General features: G+C 46.5%; 1 protein-coding gene across 6 annotated transcripts in view; it reads right to left on the bottom strand.

The window, feature by feature from the left end:
• Positions 1–19,229, bottom strand: part of LOC137420770 (zinc finger MYM-type protein 3-like) — a 126,536-nt gene that overhangs the window by 104,902 nt on the left and 2,405 nt on the right. For 5 of the 6 annotated variants that reach the window (XR_013622481.1, XM_078772301.1, XM_078772303.1 and 2 more), the window contains exon 2: positions 17,302–17,362. Coding sequence is in view for 5 of the 6 variants with exons in the window: in XM_078772301.1 (XP_078628427.1) it covers positions 17,302–17,362 (61 nt within the window). In the remaining variant the exon portion in view is untranslated. Of the gene's footprint in view, positions 1–17,301; positions 17,363–17,712; positions 17,775–19,229 lie in introns of all 6 variants that reach the window. The other variant, XM_078772302.1, reaches the window with a different exon arrangement.

The following is a 19,229-nucleotide window of genomic DNA, read 5'->3' as shown; positions in this document are numbered from 1 at the left end:
TGTCGCATTTATTTTTTATTCCCTGTCAAATAGCATTGGTCCCGCATTCCGAACCCGGAAGTCGGAAGTCATTGTCGGCAAAATTGAAAAATTAATGTTACGAAATACGCTGATGCGGTCGTAATTTTAAAACCCGAAGGTTTTTTAAACATTTAAGGTGTGCTGTAGTTGCTCTGGGACGTACTGATTCCGAATATTAAGTTGAAAAATTAACGTTCTGAAATACGCTGATGACGTCATAATTTTAAAACGCGCCGTTTTTTTTTTTTAGTTGAGATTTTATTTGAATTCGAATGCCATTAAATTTCAACTGTTGGAAACAATAATTATTTCAATTTCCAACAGTTGAAATAATTATTGTTTCCAACAGTTGAAATTTAATGGAATTCGAATTCGAATAAAATCTCAACTACCGTTTATTCGTTCTTGGCGCGAAAAAATGGCGCGCATTTTGTCATTATGTGCGACTTTACGTCACTCCTACGGACGTGAAAACATTTGTTTTCCTTAAAAATATATTTAAAATAAATACAATAGTACATAAATTAACAATAAAGAAGCTAAAAAACAATTTAAAATACAATAAAAGCACATTGAAAATATATAAATATGTACGTACAGTATACTGTACGTACGCGCAACCGCGGGATCGGAAAGGGGCAATAGCGCCGCCACAAACTACACCATGGAATTGCAGCTGGCACGGTTTTTTAAACCATTGATATTAAAATAAAACGTAGCCTATAACCACCAGGATTTTATGCTGATTCCGAATCTGTGTCTAAACTTTTCTCCGATGTGTAGTTCTTGAGTTATAAGCGGACATCCAGACACACACACACACACACACACACACACACACACACACACACACACACACACACACACACGACACACACACACACACACACACACACACACACACACACACACACACACACACACACACACACACACACACACACACTCCTGCTTTATATATAAGATATATATATATATATCTATCTATAATGCCAGCAATCTCTGTGTGTCTGTCTGTGTGTCTGTGACCGCTGTTTCTCGACAACCACGGGTCCGATATACTTGAAACTTGCCAGGTATATTGCTGGGGACCGAGGATGTGCCTTTTCAAGGTTTGTAATTAATCGGACAAGTACCTACCGAGCTATGTCCAAAAAACGCTTCAACCAATCAGAGAGCAGCGAGCTATCACGTGTGCCGAACCGTTAATGCAATGCAAGCGTTAATGCGTTAATGCAAGGCTTTTCTTTTTTTCCCTCTTCTCTTTCTACTTTCCTTGCGATTAAATTGCAAACAGCCAAAATACGTTGGCGCTAATTGAATAATTGGCCATTAACACTAAAATAATCGTAACTGCGATATGCCAACTTCCGGACAGTGCAGCCTTCCATGTTGTTGTTGTTTGCAGCAGCTGTTTGCAGCAAGGCAAGGCTTTTCAACTATGTTGCCGTTAAACTATGTTTTAAAACGAATTCAAACTGCGATTAAATTAAAACGATTCATCCTAACTGCGATTTGCGAACTTCCGGACAGTGACGACTTATCTTCCGGCAGCCAATCACAGAACGCTCTGTTGCGTAGGCGTGGCCGATGTGAGACGAGCGGAGCTGAGCGCGTTACGAGCTGACCGCCATTACGGTACGTAATTCGATTTCTTATGCGCATTATTTCTCCCAATTCAGTCAGAGCGAAGGGCGGAAGCGAAGAGCGTTGCTTTTTTTGTTTACGGGCGTACGGGCGGGGTAGAGCGTACGGGTAGCGTTTTTTTTTTTTTTTGGCCACGGAACGGGCACCCACGTACGGGCAATGCCCTAGTATATATAATTCCAGTAATCTCTGTGTGTCTGTGTGTGTGTCTGTGTGTTTGTCTGTGACCGCTGTTTCTCGACAACCACGGGTCCGATATACTTCAAACTTGCCAGGTATATTGCTGGGGACCCGAGGATGTGCCTTTTCAAGGTTTCATATTAATCGGACAAGTAGTTACCGAGCTATGGCGATTTCTTTACCAAACTCCGCAAGCCGTTCGCTTTGGACAAAACCATTGCATGTAAATAGAGGGGGGGGATTGTCACCGTACTCGCAAGCCGTTCACTTTGGACCAAACCATTTCATGTAAATAGAGGGGGGGGATTGTCACCGTACTCGCAAGCCGTTCGCTTTGGACCAAACCATTTCATGTAAATAGAGGGGGGGGATTGTCACCGTACTCGCAGGCCGTTCGCTTTGGACCAAACCATTTCATGTAAATAGAGGGGGGGGGGATATAATTTTAGATATATATATAGTACGGGCATGCCCTAGTATCTATAATTCCAGTAATCTCTGTACGTTTGTACGTCTGTTTGTCTGTGACCGCTGTTTCTCGACAACCACGGGTCCGATATACTTTTAACTTGCCAGGTATATTGCTGGGGACCCGAGGATGTGCCTTTTCAAGGTTTCATATTAATCGGACAATTACTTACCGAGCTATGTCCAAAAAACGATTCAACCAATCAGAGAGCAGCGAACTATCGCGTGTGCCGAACGTGGCGGACACACTCTGCCTCGGATGGCACATTTGAGAGCGTATTCATTTATTTCACGTTTGCAAACTATGTTGGCGTTAAACTATGTTTTAAAACTAATAAAACCGAATTTGCGCTACATTCGCTTTCCTGCGCGTTTGTGCACGCGATGGCGATTTCTTTACCAAACTCCGGAAGCCGTTCGCTTTGGACCAAACCATTGCATGTAAATAGAGGGGGGGGATTGTCACCGTACTCGCAAGCCGTTCGCTTTGGACCAAACCATTTCATGTAAATAGAGGGGGGGGATATAATTTTAGATATAGATATAGTACGGGCAATGCCCTAGTATCTATAATTCCAGTAATCTCTGTGTGTATGTGTGTGTATGTGTGTGTGTGTGTATGTGTGTGTGTCGTTTGTCTGTGACCGCTGTTTCTCGACAACCACGGGTCCGATATACTTGAAACTTGCCAGGTATATTGCTGGGGACCCGAGGATGTGCCTTTTCGCTTTGGACCAAACCATTCCATGTAAATAGAGGGGGGGGGGGGGATTGTCACCGTACTCGCAAGCCGTTCGCTTTGGCTTTGCGAATGGACCAAACCATTTCATGTAAATAGAGGGGGGGGATTGTCACCGTACTCGCAAGCCGTTCGCTTTGGCTTTGCGAATGGACCAAACCATTTCATGTAAATAGAGGGGGGGGATATAATTTTAGATATATATATAGTACGGGCATGCCCTAGTATATATAAAACACAGTTTGTGTGTGCGTGTGTGTGTGTGTGTATGTAATGTTACCGATAGACTCCTAAACGGAGAGGCTCACGTACTTGATATTTGGCACAGACATGGCCATTGAGCCTGGGACGAACATGGCTGACCTAAAAACTTATTTCATAATATGCATTTACCATATTTTTATCTCAGCGCGAAATATTATGACCGGAATCTGACCGGTCGCAGAGCAGCGCGCTGATTCGCTCAGAGCGATCACGTGATGTTCCCTGCCGCCATTAACTCAGTTACGTGTTCGCACGTATTTCTGAGCGAAAAGCAATTGCCTTTTTTCACATTTAAGTGACGAACATTGCCATTCACACCACATAGGTTTTTTTTCCCTTTCATCTTTAGATTCATATTTTTTGCCATAACGTAGTGCATTATGGCTCTCTCGAGCTCGAGTTAGCCAATCACCTGGGAGCATGAGGCCACGTTGGCCACGCCCACGACAGGACGCAGAGTTGCAATCGATCGCTCAGACTCAGAGCGATCACGTGATGTTCCTTGCCGCGCAACTATCTATAGATATCACTCAGATCCCTCACAATCGACCACCACCACCTCCTCCTGCAATACTAAATATCACTCAGATCCCTCACAATCGACCACCACCCCCTCCTACAATACTAAATATCACCCAGATCCCTTGGAATCGACCACCACCTCCTCCTCCTCCTGCAATACTAAATATCACTCAGATCCCTCACAATCGACCACCACCACCTCCTCCTGCAATACTAAATATCACTCAGATCCCTCACAATCGACCACCACCACCTCCTACAATACTAAATATCACTCAGATCCCTCACAATCGACCACCACCCCCTTCTACAATACTAAATATCACTCAGATCCCTCACAATCGACCACCACCCCCTCCTACAATACTAAATATCACCCAGATCCCTTGGAATCGACCACCACCTCCTCCTGCAATACTAAATATCACCCAGATCCCTTGGAATCGACCACCACCCCCTCCTACAATACTAAATATCACCCAGATCCCTTGGAATCGACCACCACCTCCTCCTGCAATACTAAATATCACCCAGATCCCTTGGAATCGACCACCACCTCCTCCTACAATACTATATATCACTCAGATCCCTTGGAATCGACCACCACCTCCTCCTACAATACTATATATCACTCAGATCCCTTGGAATCGACCACCACCTCCTCCTGCAATACTAAATATCACCCAGATCCCTTGGAATCGACCACCACCTCCTCCTACAATACTATATATCACTCAGATCCCTTGGAATCGACCAGCACCTCCTCCTGCAATACTAAATATCACCCAGATACCTTGGAATCGACCACCACCCCCTCCTACAATACTATATATCACTCAGATCCCTTGGAATCAACCACCACCTCCTCCTACAATACTATACATCACTCAGATCCCTTGGAATCGACCACCACCTCCTCCTGCAATACTAAATATCACCCAGATCCCTTGGAATCGACCACCACCCCCCCCTCCTGCAATACTAAATATCACCCAGATCCCTTGGAATCGACCACCACCTCCTCCTACAATACTATATATCACTCAGATCCCTTGGAATCGACCACCACCTCCTCCTGCAATACTAAATATCACCCAGATCCCTTGGAATCGACCACCACCCCCTCCTACAATACTATATATCACTCAGATCCCTTGGAATCGACCACCACCCCCTCCTACAATACTATATATCACTCAGATACCTTGGAATCGACCACCACCTCCTCCTACAATACTAAATATCACCCAGATCCCTTGGAATCGAACACCACCCCCTCCTACAATACGATATATCACTCAGATCCCTTGGAGTCGACCACCACCTCCTCCTGCAATCTATATATACTAGGGCATGCCCGTACTATATATAAGCTAGGACGTGCCCGTACGTGGGTGCCCGTTCCTTGCCAAAAAAAAATAATAATAATAATTTGTGTAGGGGTGTGTGTGTGTAAACATCCTAGGGCGTGCCCGTACGTGGGTGCAAAAAAACATGCGTGCAAACAACAACAACAAAAAAAAACTTTGAAACCACGTGGCAGTAACGACCACAGAACCCCCCCCCCCTCTATTTACATGAATGGTTTGGTCCATTCGCAACGACCACAGAACCCCCCCCCCCCTCTATTTACATGAAATGGTTTGGTCCAAAGCGAACGGCTTGCGGTGTTTGGTAAAGAAATCGCCATAGCTCGGTAACTACTTGTCCGATTAATTTCAAACCTTGAAAAGGCACATCCTCGGGTCCCCAGCAATATACCTGGCAAGTTTCAAGTATATCGGACCGGTAGTTGTCGAGAAACAGCGGTCACAGACAAACATACACACATACAAACACACATACACACATACACACAGAGATTAATGGAATTATAGATAGATAAAACACAGTGTGTGTGTGTGTGTGTGTGTGTGTGTGTGTGTGTGTGTGTGTGTGTGTGTGTGTGTGTGTAATGTTACCGATAGACTCCTAAACGGAGAGGCTTACGTGCTTGATATTTGGCATAGACATGGCCATTGAGCCTGGGACGAACATGGCCGAACTCAAAATATTTGACGATCCATATTTTTTATTCATATTTACCTCAGCGCATTTCAGCGCACGGAATCAACGGAATCAGAGCAGGTGGGCGCTGATTCGCTCAGAGCGATCACGTGATGACGCTATGACGCTACGAACGCTATGACGCTATGAAAAAAAAAATCGCTATGACGCTATGAAACGCTATGAACACGATGACGCTATGAACGCTATGACGCTGTGACGCTATGAAACGCTATGAAGCTATGACCGCTATGAATGATATGACGCTATGAAAAAAAAAATCGCTATGACACTATGAAACGCTATGTACGCGATGACGCTATGAACGATATGACGCTATGACGCTTTGAAGCTATGACCGCTATGAACGATATGATGCTATGGAAAAAAAAAAATCGCTATGACGCTATGAAACGCTATGAACGATATGAACGCTATGACACTATGACAAAAAAAATCGCTATGACGCTATGAAACGCTATGAACGCTATGAAACGCTATGAACAAAAAAATAATCGCTCGCTTTACCAAGGGGCTCGCTCTCCCCCCGTTCCCCTCCCCTCCCCTTCCCTTCCCCCTACCCTCCCCCGCCCGGCAATGCCGGGTACTTCTGCTAGTGTGTGTATATATATATATATATTGTTGCGAATATGGAATTTGGCCTCCATATCCGCTTGTAAATATTCCCCTATTTCCCCAATACTCCCCAACTATCCCCAATCCCCCATTCCCTAGTCCCATTGTCTGTAAACAACACTCTGTAGAACCGACCTTCCCCTTTTTCCCCCATTAAATGTCGTGCCCAGGTCCACCGCATCTCACGTAGACAACTTTCGGACATCTTGCTAGTTATTCTTAGTCTATGTCAGTTAAGGACTCGTTTCCATTAATTCTGACTCTTCGTTGCACCAGAATGTGATTATATGGCACCAGTAGTGAGTTTAGGACCTTCCCTTACCTCCTCCCATCTTCCCCATGAAACAACAACAACAACTACAACAACGGCGCGCGGGGGGGAGTGTGCGTCCTCACACCGGCTCGGTTAGCCGCCATGACCATGCGCTCCGACGGGGTTACCACGAAGGGGCTCCTTGTCAGCCCCTCGTCAAGGGTGGAGCCGGTAACCCCCCCGCACGCACCCAATGAGAAGCAACGTGCCGATTCCATCTGGGGCGGAGCTAACGAGCCGAGGGCGTGTCACTCCCCGCCGGATATACGCGGCGACTTACCGGATGTGAGGTCAGATGCGCCTGAACTACGGAGAGCAGAGGAAGCCACCGCCACCCCCAGCGCGACGATACCTCCCCGCATCTTTGGACCGGACCGAACCGGGTCGATTCTGCCCTGAGCCCAGGTGCACCTGGAGCCATCGATCCTGCCTTTCCTTGCCATCAATCCCCGTGTGAGTCAGTTTTGTCCCGTTTATCTGTCGTCTGTTGGGGTTAATATAAGAGTGTGTCTAAGTGCTTGTCTTTCTATGCTGTCCCTCTTGTAGTTGTAATCTAACCTTCCGAACGAATATAACCTCCTCCGGAGGTCTTGAGAACTGAACCCTTGGTGTCGTGTCATTTGAATCCAGCCGTTGTGTCCTTTTCCTTCATTGATCTAGCGTAGCGCGACTAGTCAACGTTCGAGCATAATCGGGTAAACTGTGCAGACGTGGTCATACCAAACCGCTCGGTAAACTAACATCCACCACCGCGTCTGTAACAATTGGTGTCGAGGAGTGGAATTCGGACCCGGGACTAAATTTGTTAGGCCCAAACTTTGGGAGGTAGAATCGATCCGGAGCGCGTTTACTGCGCTCGACGAAATTATAACGGCGAAATTTGATTTTGTTATACGGAAATAAAAACCCGAATTTTGAAAGTCGCGCTATGGCAGACCAAGTCGGCTGGGGTCCGGTAGTGGAGAGTGAGGCAGGGTCGGTCCAGGACCAAATTGAGGGACGTGAGGAGAGCGAAGCAGCGAGGGTAGCAGACGCACAAAATGGCGCCTCGCTGGTCACCGCGCCCGCGACCGTGGCAGCGCCCCTGGTGGATTCGAACCTTTTCCTCCTGCAAATGAGGGCCCTTATGGAACAAATGGTGGGAATGAGGGCTGATAGTGAGCGGTTGGGAAACCAAATGGGGGTAATGGGGAACCGGATGGAGGCTCAGAATGAGCAATTGGGGGTAATGGGAAACGAAATGGGGGTAATGAGGGACGAAGCGAGGGGTACCGGAGAGGGGTTAGACAATAATTTTAAGGGTTTAGACAAGAAATTTGGGAAGTTAGACGACAAATTTGAGGGGTTAGACAACGGGATAAAAGAGGTGAAAAGGGGGTTAATGGGGGTAGAAAACAGAATGGCCGCTCAAGAGAATCAAATGGAAGGGATGCAAAAGGGGTTAGAGGGGGTAGAAAATAGAATGGCTGCCCAGGAGAATCAGATAGAGGGAGTGAAAAATGGGTTAGAGGGGTTAGAAAACAGGATGGAAGGCAAATTGAGGGACATGAGGGACCAAGCGGAAAGGGAAGTTAACCAAATGGGGCAGCAGATAGAGGGGGTCAGAATGGGGGTAGAAACCAAACTGGATGCTCACAGGGAGGAAATGGAGCAGATGAGGGTGGCATCTGGGCAGGAGATGCAAGTGATGGGAGAGGAGATCAGAAGAGGTGTGAGTGAGGAGGTCGGAGGAGTGCGCGAGGAGGTGAGGCACTGTAAGGAGCACATGGAGAAGGAGGTGAGAAAGGGGACTGTAAAGTTACAAGGGGGCATAGAGGACCTGACGCAGGAGGTGGAGCAGCTGACGGTGGGACAGACGGAGTTAGTGGAGCAGGTTCAAAAGAACACAGCGGTAATAGGAGGTTTAAAAGCGACACAGAAAGAACTAAAAGACGACTTAATAGCGACGAAGAGGGAATGTCAGATGGTACGTGAGGGACTGACAGCGAGGTTGGACGAGGTGGTAGAGGTAATGGAGACGAAGGACCGGCAAGTGAGGACGCACATGGAAACGGTCAAGGTAGCCTTAGAGGACGAGCTTGAGGAGACGTACCGGGGAATAAAAGAGGTGAAGCAGAAACTAGAAGAAGTGGAAGAAGGGATGAGCGAAATTAAGAAGCGACGGAGAGGGGATAACAAAGAGATAAAAGAGGAGATAAAAGAATTGGTCCAAAGTCTGTGTTTGGATCGTGATGATGTGCTCATTAACCGGATGAGGGATTCGCAGGTGATGGAGGAGAAGTGAAGAGGAAGAGGACCCGGTGTAAGTGGTGACCAATATGGTCGTGCGTATGATGCGCCAGGGGATTTAATAAGCTTGGGGGTCGAGATAGACCCGGGTGTTCGTGAGAGGCCGTTGGTGAAGTGTGCGACAGGTCTGGTGTGCGAAAAAGGAGGTGTGCGAGAAAGTCCGACTCTGGGGTGTGTGAGGAAAAAGTGCGTGCCAAGGAGTGAGGATGCTGGCGAGAGTGAGTCGGTCGTAGCGCGTGTGCGAGGGGGCACATGGAAGCGCGGTGTGGTAAGTGTTACAGAGGGTGTGACGGGAGAGTGTGCGCGAGAAAGGTGTGTGACGGACAGGTGCATGAGGAAAGAGTGCGCTGTCAAGAGTAAGGGTGAGTGCGCTGTCAAGAATGGAGGTGAGAGTAGTGAGAGTGACAAGGAGAGTGAGTTGGTTGTGACAGGTGAGCGAGGATGTACACCTGGGATGGAGGATGCACACCTGGAATGGTAGAGCGTGAGTGGGAATGCACGCTGGAGTTGGTGGTGAGGCACGTGGTTGGGTGTGCGAATGAGAGCACACCTGTGATTGTCACAGAGGAGGTGACAGAGGAGGGGGCGCGAAGAGGTGTGTTGGTGAGGTGTGCTACCAACGAATGTGTGCCAAAGTGTTCGGTGGTCAGGTGTGTGACCAAGGCTGTGAGTGGAATGGGTGTACCTGGGTGTGTAAGGAAAGGTAGCATGGGAACGGCTGGATGTGTGAGCAAGGAACGGGCTGCGGGGTGTAAGCGTCCAGGTGAAGCATCGACGTTAGACGGGGTAGAGTTTAGAACGACTTATAGCCGAATCGGGCCCTCGGTGCGTGCTGGGCCTCGCTTTGAACGGCCGCGTCCGTGCTCCACTAGGCGGAGCGGGCAGCCCGATAGAAAGGGTCGTCATGGCGACCACTTTTTGTTGAGGCAGTCCGGCAGGTCGAGATCGGGACATTGGATGGCTCCACGCCGAGATGGTGCGTGGGATCTCGGCCCGGGTAAGCCCCCGTCCCTGCACCGAGTGCCGGACGCATCCAGCCGCTGGCACAGAACAACCCGCATTCATGGCTTGGCTTTACGAAGCCGGGCTTTGGACAGGAATTGGCGCACCGAGAGGTATTAGTGAGTAGACTGGGTGATGAGGTTAGTGTTTTGGACCCAAAATTAGAGAAAAACAAAATTTGATGATTGGCAAAGGATTGGCAGTAATGATTGGCAGATGATGGGTAGTGATTGGCAAATTTTTGATTTGTTGAAATTTGATGTGCAAAATTGGTAGTGAGAGACCCCCGATGTGGTGGGATGGCAAATCCACCATCCCTCACAGAAGGTGGGGCAAAGGAGCAATAGATTATGGGGTGTATGGCAGTGAAAACTAGCCCGGGTGGGTTAGGTTATATTGATAGGGCCCTAGAAGAGATGACATTAGGTGACGTTAAGTTTAGTTAGTGACTGATACCTGTAGTGGGGATGCAGGTAGATTAGTGTGGATGATAATGACGTGGGAGCGCAATAGTTTAAAGGGACGACTGGGAAGCGCAAGTTTTAGAAGGGAGTAGTTAGCTGAGATGATGCCGTGTGTGTGAGAATTGAACAGGTGTGATTGCACAGGTGTGCAACTGGACAGGTGTGTGGAGCAGTGTATGAGTAGTGAGTGTGTGGATCAGCGCGAATGCGCTTGGGGAGAGAAGGGTGCAGGCGGCACCAAGAGTGAGAGCACAGGTGTGCAAGTACAGGTGTGTGGAGAGAGTTGGAGTAAGTGGTACGGAGTGGTGTGCATGGTGCGAAGGAGTGGATGGGGGAAGAGTGGACCCCTTTCACGAGTACCCGGGGCGGGTAGTGTAAGTGTTAGGTAGAGGGTATAGGTAAATTGTGGTTGGATATTGGCATCTGTGGTGCGGTTGCAGAATGGTGTTGTGAATGGGTGCATTAGTGTCGTGGAAATGGCTGGGCGTGTAGCCTGTTAGTGTGTGTAGTTGGTTGGGCACTCCACCACTGTGAGGATGTCGGCCAGGTGAGGCCGCAGGTGGGCTCTGGGAGCCGGTAGTTGTGAGTGGGTGCCTGAGGATCCCGGGTGTGGATCGGGTAGCCCAGCGCCAGAGGGCCTTCCCCAGGTAGTTAGGTTAGGGTAAGGAGCAGGTAAGCTCAGAGGCAACTGCAGTGGTGGAGGTGTGCAGGTGGGTAGACCCGCTGGGAGAGGTACACGCCACAGCCCAGAAATTGTGCGAGGGCACCGGGAGATGAATCGGGGGAGTGAGACCCCAAATTGAAAAGCACCACAGTTTGGTCAATGGGCATTGGTTTTTAGAACCCATAGTGTAAGAGGGCCAATGGTTTGGCAGGAGAAAGACCCCGGGTAATGTAAAGTTGTTAAAGTCATTTAGGAAATAGTTAGGAGTGATGAACCTGTCGCACCATACGCAGCCACTTACCTGTGGTGATGATGATGACTCCACACCTGTGTTTTCTTTGTTTTGGTGCAGGAAATGAGAATTGCTGTGTGGATTGGTGAGACGCATCACGACGTGGATGAGACATTGGGGTGATTCCATCTCTCCCTCCTGAGGAGGGACTGATGATGAATTGGTGATGGCAAATTATGATGTTGAGTTGGAGATGGCAAATTTTGATGAAAGTTGAAAATGGCAAATTTGATTGGTTAGGAGGGAGAGAAGACGAATTTGGTTTATGGGAGGAACGGGGAAGACAGTAGGGACGTTTGTTGATTAGTAAAATAGATGTTTATGGGTAGTGTTGTGTTTTGTGGATACAGTAAGGGGTAAGGGAGGGGCCATGTAGGTTACCTGGTGGGGGGGGGGGGGGGGGAGCGTACGGTAGGAACGTACCTGTCTCACCTGGTTCCCATGTGCCCCTAGTGTGCATTACCTTGTGTTGCGTGCACTTTTGCGCCCTTACCACCTTACTCACTTGTCTGCTTCTTTTGTCTCCCACCTCCGAGGATCTGGCTTTGGGGTAGAGAGAGAGGAGAGAGAGGTGCTGGCTTCACAGTTGTGGGCCTGCACTTTCGCTGTTTGCTGCCTGGATCGATACACCATATGGACCGCAATGTTTGTGGCCACCCACCATGGACCGCGGTTCTTATGCGGCCGAGCACCACCCGTGGATGGACCTGTGGGTCAACGTGGCACCTATGCCATACAGGTGAACCACTTATAGTTGACACCCCTGAAGGCCACAATAAAGAAATGGACGCGGTTGGCGCCTTTCTTTATTTTTGAAAGAAGTAAGAAGGCCAAGTGCACCACACGAAGGCAAGACCAGCGGCAGAACCTCGGCCGGCTGCGACACCACACAATGATCACTCAACATTTTATTGGTGCACCGGATGGTGCTGACTGTGTGATGGGGTGGTGCTTTTGATGCTTGGAAGGGGTGCTCTGCACATTATTAAAGGCCGTAGGCCACAGAGCACTCGTGGGTTGGTGTATCGATGCTGGCATGCGTGCTCTCTCTATGCATAACATCTGCATGTGTCACTCCAAAAACAGGTCCTGGATCGTAGTGTAAATATCAGCGTAGTCTTGTGTAAATAATGCTCCCTACCGGCTGTATGTTTAGTTTGCGAATTCTTTCCGCAATTCGGTTATCCTGTGGGTGTGTTTCTGAGAGGAGAAGGGTGCAACGTCGCAGGGGGACATATTTACTCATTTGTGAATATCTGTAAAACTGTCGCACTCAGGGTAGAGTTAATAGTAGAGGGAACTACATCTGCGTGCCACACTAAAATAGGTAAAAATTTATCGGGTCGGGACGCCCCGAGGGTAGAGAAGGGTGCAATGTTGCGAATATGGAATTTGGCCTCCATATCCGCTGTAAATATTCCCCTATTTCCCCAATACTCCCCAACTATCCCCAATCCCCCATTCCCTAGTCCCATTGTCTGTAAACAACACTCTGTAGAACCGACCTTCCCCTTTTTCCCCCATTAAATGTCGTGCCCAGGTCCACCGCATCTCACGTAGACAACTTTCGGACATCTTGCTAGTTATTCTTAGTCTATGTCAGTTAAGGACTCGTTTCCATTAATTCTGACTCTTCGTTGCACCAGAATGTGATTATATGGCACCAGTAGTGAGTTTAGGACCTTCCCTTACCTCCTCCCATCTTCCCCATGAAACAACAACAACAACTACAACAACGGCGCGCGGGGGGGAGTGTGCGTCCTCACACCGGCTCGGTTAGCCGCCATGACCATGCGCTCCGACGGGGTTACCACGAAGGGGCTCCTTGTCAGCCCCTCGTCAAGGGTGGAGCCGGTAACCCCCCCGCACGCACCCAATGAGAAGCAACGTGCCGATTCCATCTGGGGCGGAGCTAACGAGCCGAGGGCGTGTCACTCCCCGCCGGATATACGCGGCGACTTACCGGATGTGAGGTCAGATGCGCCTGAACTACGGAGAGCAGAGGAAGCCACCGCCACCCCCAGCGCGACGATACCTCCCCGCATCTTTGGACCGGACCGAACCGGGTCGATTCTGCCCTGAGCCCAGGTGCACCTGGAGCCATCGATCCTGCCTTTCCTTGCCATCAATCCCCGTGTGAGTCAGTTTTGTCCCGTTTATCTGTCGTCTGTTGGGGTTAATATAAGAGTGTGTCTAAGTGCTTGTCTTTCTATGCTGTCCCTCTTGTAGTTGTAATCTAACCTTCCGAACGAATATAACCTCCTCCGGAGGTCTTGAGAACTGAACCCTTGGTGTCGTGTCATTTGAATCCAGCCGTTGTGTCCTTTTCCTTCATTGATCTAGCGTAGCGCGACTAGTCAACGTTCGAGCATAATCGGGTAAACTGTGCAGACGTGGTCATACCAAACCGCTCGGTAAACTAACATCCACCACCGCGTCTGTAACAATATATATATATATATATATATATATATATATATATATATATATATATATATATATATATATATATATATATATATATATATATATAGTGTGTTCAAAAAGTATCCGACCTTTATTTTTCGTGCGTAAAAAAAAAAGAAGCTAGGGAGGCGTTGATTGGTGCACGTATGTAGGCGATCGTAATGCGCACACGTGAATTTTTTCCCACCTGCAGAAACTGTCATTCGACGGCAGACCGCCGATGAGTGAGGACATGTAAGTGAGCGCCGTCGGATTTTCGTTTTTGACAAAATGACGGAAAAACTTGAACAACGCCACTGCATCAAATTTTGTGTAACTTTGTGTAACAACTTTTTTTGGCCTCGGGGATGTTGGATGCTTCCATTGTGATGACTGCAACTTGGTTTCTGGGTCGTACCCATAAACCCAGGACTCATCGCCAGTGATCACTGTGTTGAGGAAGCTGGGATCGCTGTTCACAGTCTCCAGCATGTCCTGTGCGATCTCCAAACGGAGTTGCTTCTGCTCAATCGTTAGCAGCTTTGGTACGAACTTCGCTGAGATTCTCCTGAAGCCCAAATCCTCCTTCATAATGGAATGAACGGTGTTGAATCTTGCGGATCGTTTCCACTTGGGAATCGCCAAGCTTTACACAAAATTTGATTAGATTTTGTTTCAGGACTTGTCCTGAACTTGTCTCCTACAGCTGTGGCCAAAAATATTGGCACCCCTGCACTTTTTTCAAATAACTCACAATTTTCTCTAAACATAAGTTGAAATTGAGAAAAATATTTGGTCTCCACAATTCTTTATTTTACTGTTAATATTACAGAACCTTTGGCATTGAGAAAATTATCGGTACACTCGACTTAATATTTGGTAGCACAGTCTTTGGACAAAATAACTGCACGGTCAAGCGTTTCCTATAGACATGAATGAGCTTCCTGCACCTCTCTACTGGCAGTTTGGTCTACTCTTCTTGTGCAAACTGCTCCAGTTCTCCCAGATTTGAAGGGTGCCTTCTCCCAACTGCTGTTTTCAGATCTCCCCACAGGTGTTCAATGGGATTTAGATCTAAACTCATTGCTGGCCACTTCAGAACAGTCCAGCATTTTGTCTTGAACCATTCCTGGGTGCTTTTTGAAGTGTATTTGGGGTCATTGTCCTGCAAGACCAATGACCTTCAACAGAGACCCCGCTTTCTGACACTGGGTTGAACATTGTGCTCCAAAATGCCTTGGTAATCTCTTGATTTCCTGATGACATGCACACATTCAAGGCACCAAGTGCCAGAGGCAGCACATCAACCCCAAAACATCACTGAACCTCCTCCATGTTCGACTGTAGGGAAGGTGTTCTTTTCTTTGAAGGCTTCATTTTGTTATCTGTAAACATAGAGATGATGTGCTTTTCCAAAAAACTCTAATTTGGTCTCATCTGTCCACAGGACATTCTCCCAGAAGGAGTTTGGTTTGTTCAGGTGTGTTTTGGCAAACTCCAGTCGGGCTTTCGTAACAGTGGGGTCCTACTGGGTCTCCCACCATAGAACCCCCTTTCATCGAGTTAGTGATGGATGGTGCGAGTTGAAACTGTCGCACCTTGTATCTGAAGGTCAGCTTGAATCTTGTTGGCTGTTGATTGAGGTGCTTTCTCCACCATCCAAGCAATCCTTCGCTGCAATCTTCGATCAAGTTCTCTCTTGTGACCACGTCCAGTGAGGTTGGCTACAGGACAATGGGCCTTAAACTTGCTGATAACATTGCATGCGATGGACACAGGGACATCAAGGTCTCTGGAGATGGACTTGTAGCTTTGAGATTGTCCAATGTCCATGCTTGGCTACAATCTTGTGTCTGACCTCCTCAGACAATTCTCTGGTTTTCTTTCTTTTCTCCATGCTCATTGCGGTACACACAGTGACACAAAATAGCAGAATGACTCCTTTTCACTATTCAAACTGGTTGAATGAGCGATTTTTATATTGCCGGCACCTGCAACTCACCACAGGTGAGTTCAATTCCAAAGTAAAGGAGATTCACCTGCTTGAAACCTAATTATTTCCAACAACTTATTAAAAGTGCCAATAATATTGTCTGGGCTATTTTAGGATTTCTGTGTGGAATAAGCTAAGATTTAGTATTTTTTTTTTCAGCTTTTTTGTTTTGTTCCACTGCAAACCAAAGAAATACATATGTGGATATCAAAACATTTTATAATTTCAACAATTTTCTGGAAGAAATGGTGTATTATTTGCAAAAAAGTGCATGGGTGCCAATATTTTTGGCCACGACTGTCTACAGAAGCACTGATACCGATATCGATTCAGCTTGGGAATTCTTCCACAGAAACCTGCTCTCTCTCTTCTGCACAGATTCATCCCATCTCATCTTCAATTCTCTTACCCATCCTCCCACTCTCGGTACTCTGAGTCCTGTGGTGAGGCAGTTACTTAAAAAATAACTTGCATTCTCCTTCTTGAAGGCAAATCCAACTGCAGACACCCTCAGATCATTAACAAAGCTCGCAACAAGTGTGTCTATTCTCTAGCGAGCCAGAAACAACATCTTGTCAAGACTTGCACCCTATTCCCACTCCGTGTGTTGTCCCCCTCAAGTATCTGGAGGATGCACGCGGTCCACCAGAAACTCCTTATGAAACTATCCAAATCCAGAACCACTGCTAATCTCGACTCATTTATTCCTCTTTTTCCCCACCTGTGGAGCCACCTTCCATTCTCTCTTCAATCTCATTCTTCCCTCCAGGTCTTCAAGACAGCTCTTCGCCACCATTTCAAATCATCCCTAATCTAAAATCATGATATTTTCTACACCTAGTGAACCACCTGCCACCCCTCCCAAAAATTTTGCTGGATATCCATCTTGTCCACTGAGAAATTAAAGCTGATCTTCTGTACTCTTGCCTCATATTCATCTCTTGATCTCAAATCCAAATTTCTTGAATATATAGCAATAATAAATTTGGCTTCAGTGTCCCAATACTTATGAAGGGCACTGTATGTCAGCCCAGATAGTACCTCAGTTCAGGGTTATGGTTTCAGCAATAAAAGCAGGCTTCATGACATATCCTATAGGGGGACACTTAATAAATTATGCAGCCAATTTATATGGCATTAAAGGAAGGTACTACTTTTCAAGCTGAAGAAAATCACTGCCCAAATTATTTAATTATACATGCTCATAAGAGTTGTTTTGGAGAGACAAAATTGTTGACAAATAAAAAAAACAAGAAGCATTCATTTGGAAATATCACAGAAGATGAACAGCAAAGTTTGCAACCAATCTGTTTTACCTCCAGCATCTTGTCTGTCCCCAAATTGCTTGTGTCCTTCTCCACTCTGATGGTCTTCCATCTGAAATAGCAATAAATGAAATTGCAATAAAGACCAAAATAAAAAGTAAATAAAAATTCAACGAAACTTCCTTCAAAATTAAATTGCATTGACATCAATTTGTGTGTTGGCTCGTTTAGCGTTCACTTCTGAAATTATGGTTCATGTTGCTGGGAACCCAGCTTTATATCCCATATATCCCATATATCCTGCAGCATATATGCACTTCTTGATTGTGTACCTTATATATGTCCTTGAAATTCATGCAAAAGATTGACGTCTCTGAACTGCACACAATTGATGTATAAAACTCCGTCTTAGATCGATGAAAACCAAAAATAAAATAGGACAGCACTCAGGAGAGTGCATACCTCTGCCAGGCTGATTAGTCCACGATTTATTTCCCACTGATAAGGTAGATCTTGATCCAGACCTGAAACAAAATCTAATCAGCTAGTTCCTGTCACCAAAACAACTCATACACCTAGCTTTGTCATAACTCACCCACAACTTTGAGATATCATGCTATATAGTATATATAGTTTTGTCCCCATCTGTCAATGGTGAAGAATCACTTAAAAAATGAAAAATTCTCATGTCCGGATTCGGTCCTTCACCAAAATCGAATCAATTCGTCCTTGTTGCACACCCAACAACCTGTCCGACAAGTTTCTTCCGAATCAGTGCACAACTCGTTGAGATATCTAGTTCACAGACAAAGAGACCCACAGGGGTAAAAACACAAACACTGTCCACCGTAATAAAGCTTACACAAGATAATCAGAACATTGTTCAAACCTGTGTACATTTCGCAAAAAACATGTAATGCTAATTGTAGTCTCAGATAGATATGTCACATGGTGCATTACCTGCTGCTTTGAATGGCAAGCAGGTGCAGTGCTATAAACATGGGATAAAAGCAAGCTTCATGATGTGCATTTAAATCTCAATCAACCTACTGTGAGATGATAGAAATAGTTATGTTTAGAAAGAATGACTAAACGTATCTGTCTGCATACATGCTGCATTGGAGTAAAATGTAAAAGTGGTGTACTGTACTGTACTGTATGTTGACAATGGTGAATTGTGTAAATATTATGTGAGCAGCTGCCATGTTGGGAATACTTGCAAATTTAATTGTGTAGTTTATAATAATTAGGCTTATTTTTGCAATAATATAATACCTCTAGCTCATGAATGGGAAACACAAGTGTCTCTACTTTGAAAGTTGAAAAGTATAAAAGGAAAAAATGTTTATGAGACTAAGCTGGTACGACGGCTCGGCTCATTTGGCACGGCAAAAAAGGTCCAATGGACGACGGGAAATAGCACGCGATTGCAAAGGTCAACTGGGCTTTAGATTCCATGTGCCGTGACTCGTGCAATGAGAATGCTTCAACCACTCATTCAAATCCATCAATTTGTCCAAATTTTTGATCTGCCGGTCTGCTCGTAGGCAGGTTCGGTGCTGTCCAAGCGGCTCCAGAGCAAGGATTATACTGCATGGTTTGCGTTTGCCTTTCCTGGGGTGGTCAAGGCAGGTAGTTTAAATTTGTTCAGGATGTCGGCGAATTCACCTACTCTTCGTGAAAGACTAACGTCTGTCGGCTTGCCTGCAGTGAGTGTATGGAACACGCGGCTTAAATGTCCACCCGAAGGACGGAACGCATGATGTGATGTCCTGTCTACAGAAGCAAATTTTTAATGGAACGGAATCACTCGATGAAGAAACTGAAAAAGGGGCATCGACTTGCAGTCAAATCAAATGGCATCAAAATAAATAAATAATCAATCTATGATCGATAATTCCACCCATGCACATTTTCTCACCACTGCGTCACCTTTTCAATTGAACAAATATTCATTTATTTGATATTTTTCGAGTTTC

Source organism: Myxine glutinosa, chromosome 2 (assembly GCF_964187855.1).
Source record: "Myxine glutinosa chromosome 2, kmMyxGlut1.1, whole genome shotgun sequence".
Lineage (NCBI taxonomy): Eukaryota > Metazoa > Chordata > Myxini > Myxiniformes > Myxinidae > Myxine > Myxine glutinosa.
Note: the sequence above shows the minus strand (reverse complement) of the source record. Positions and strands in the feature narration are given on the sequence as shown.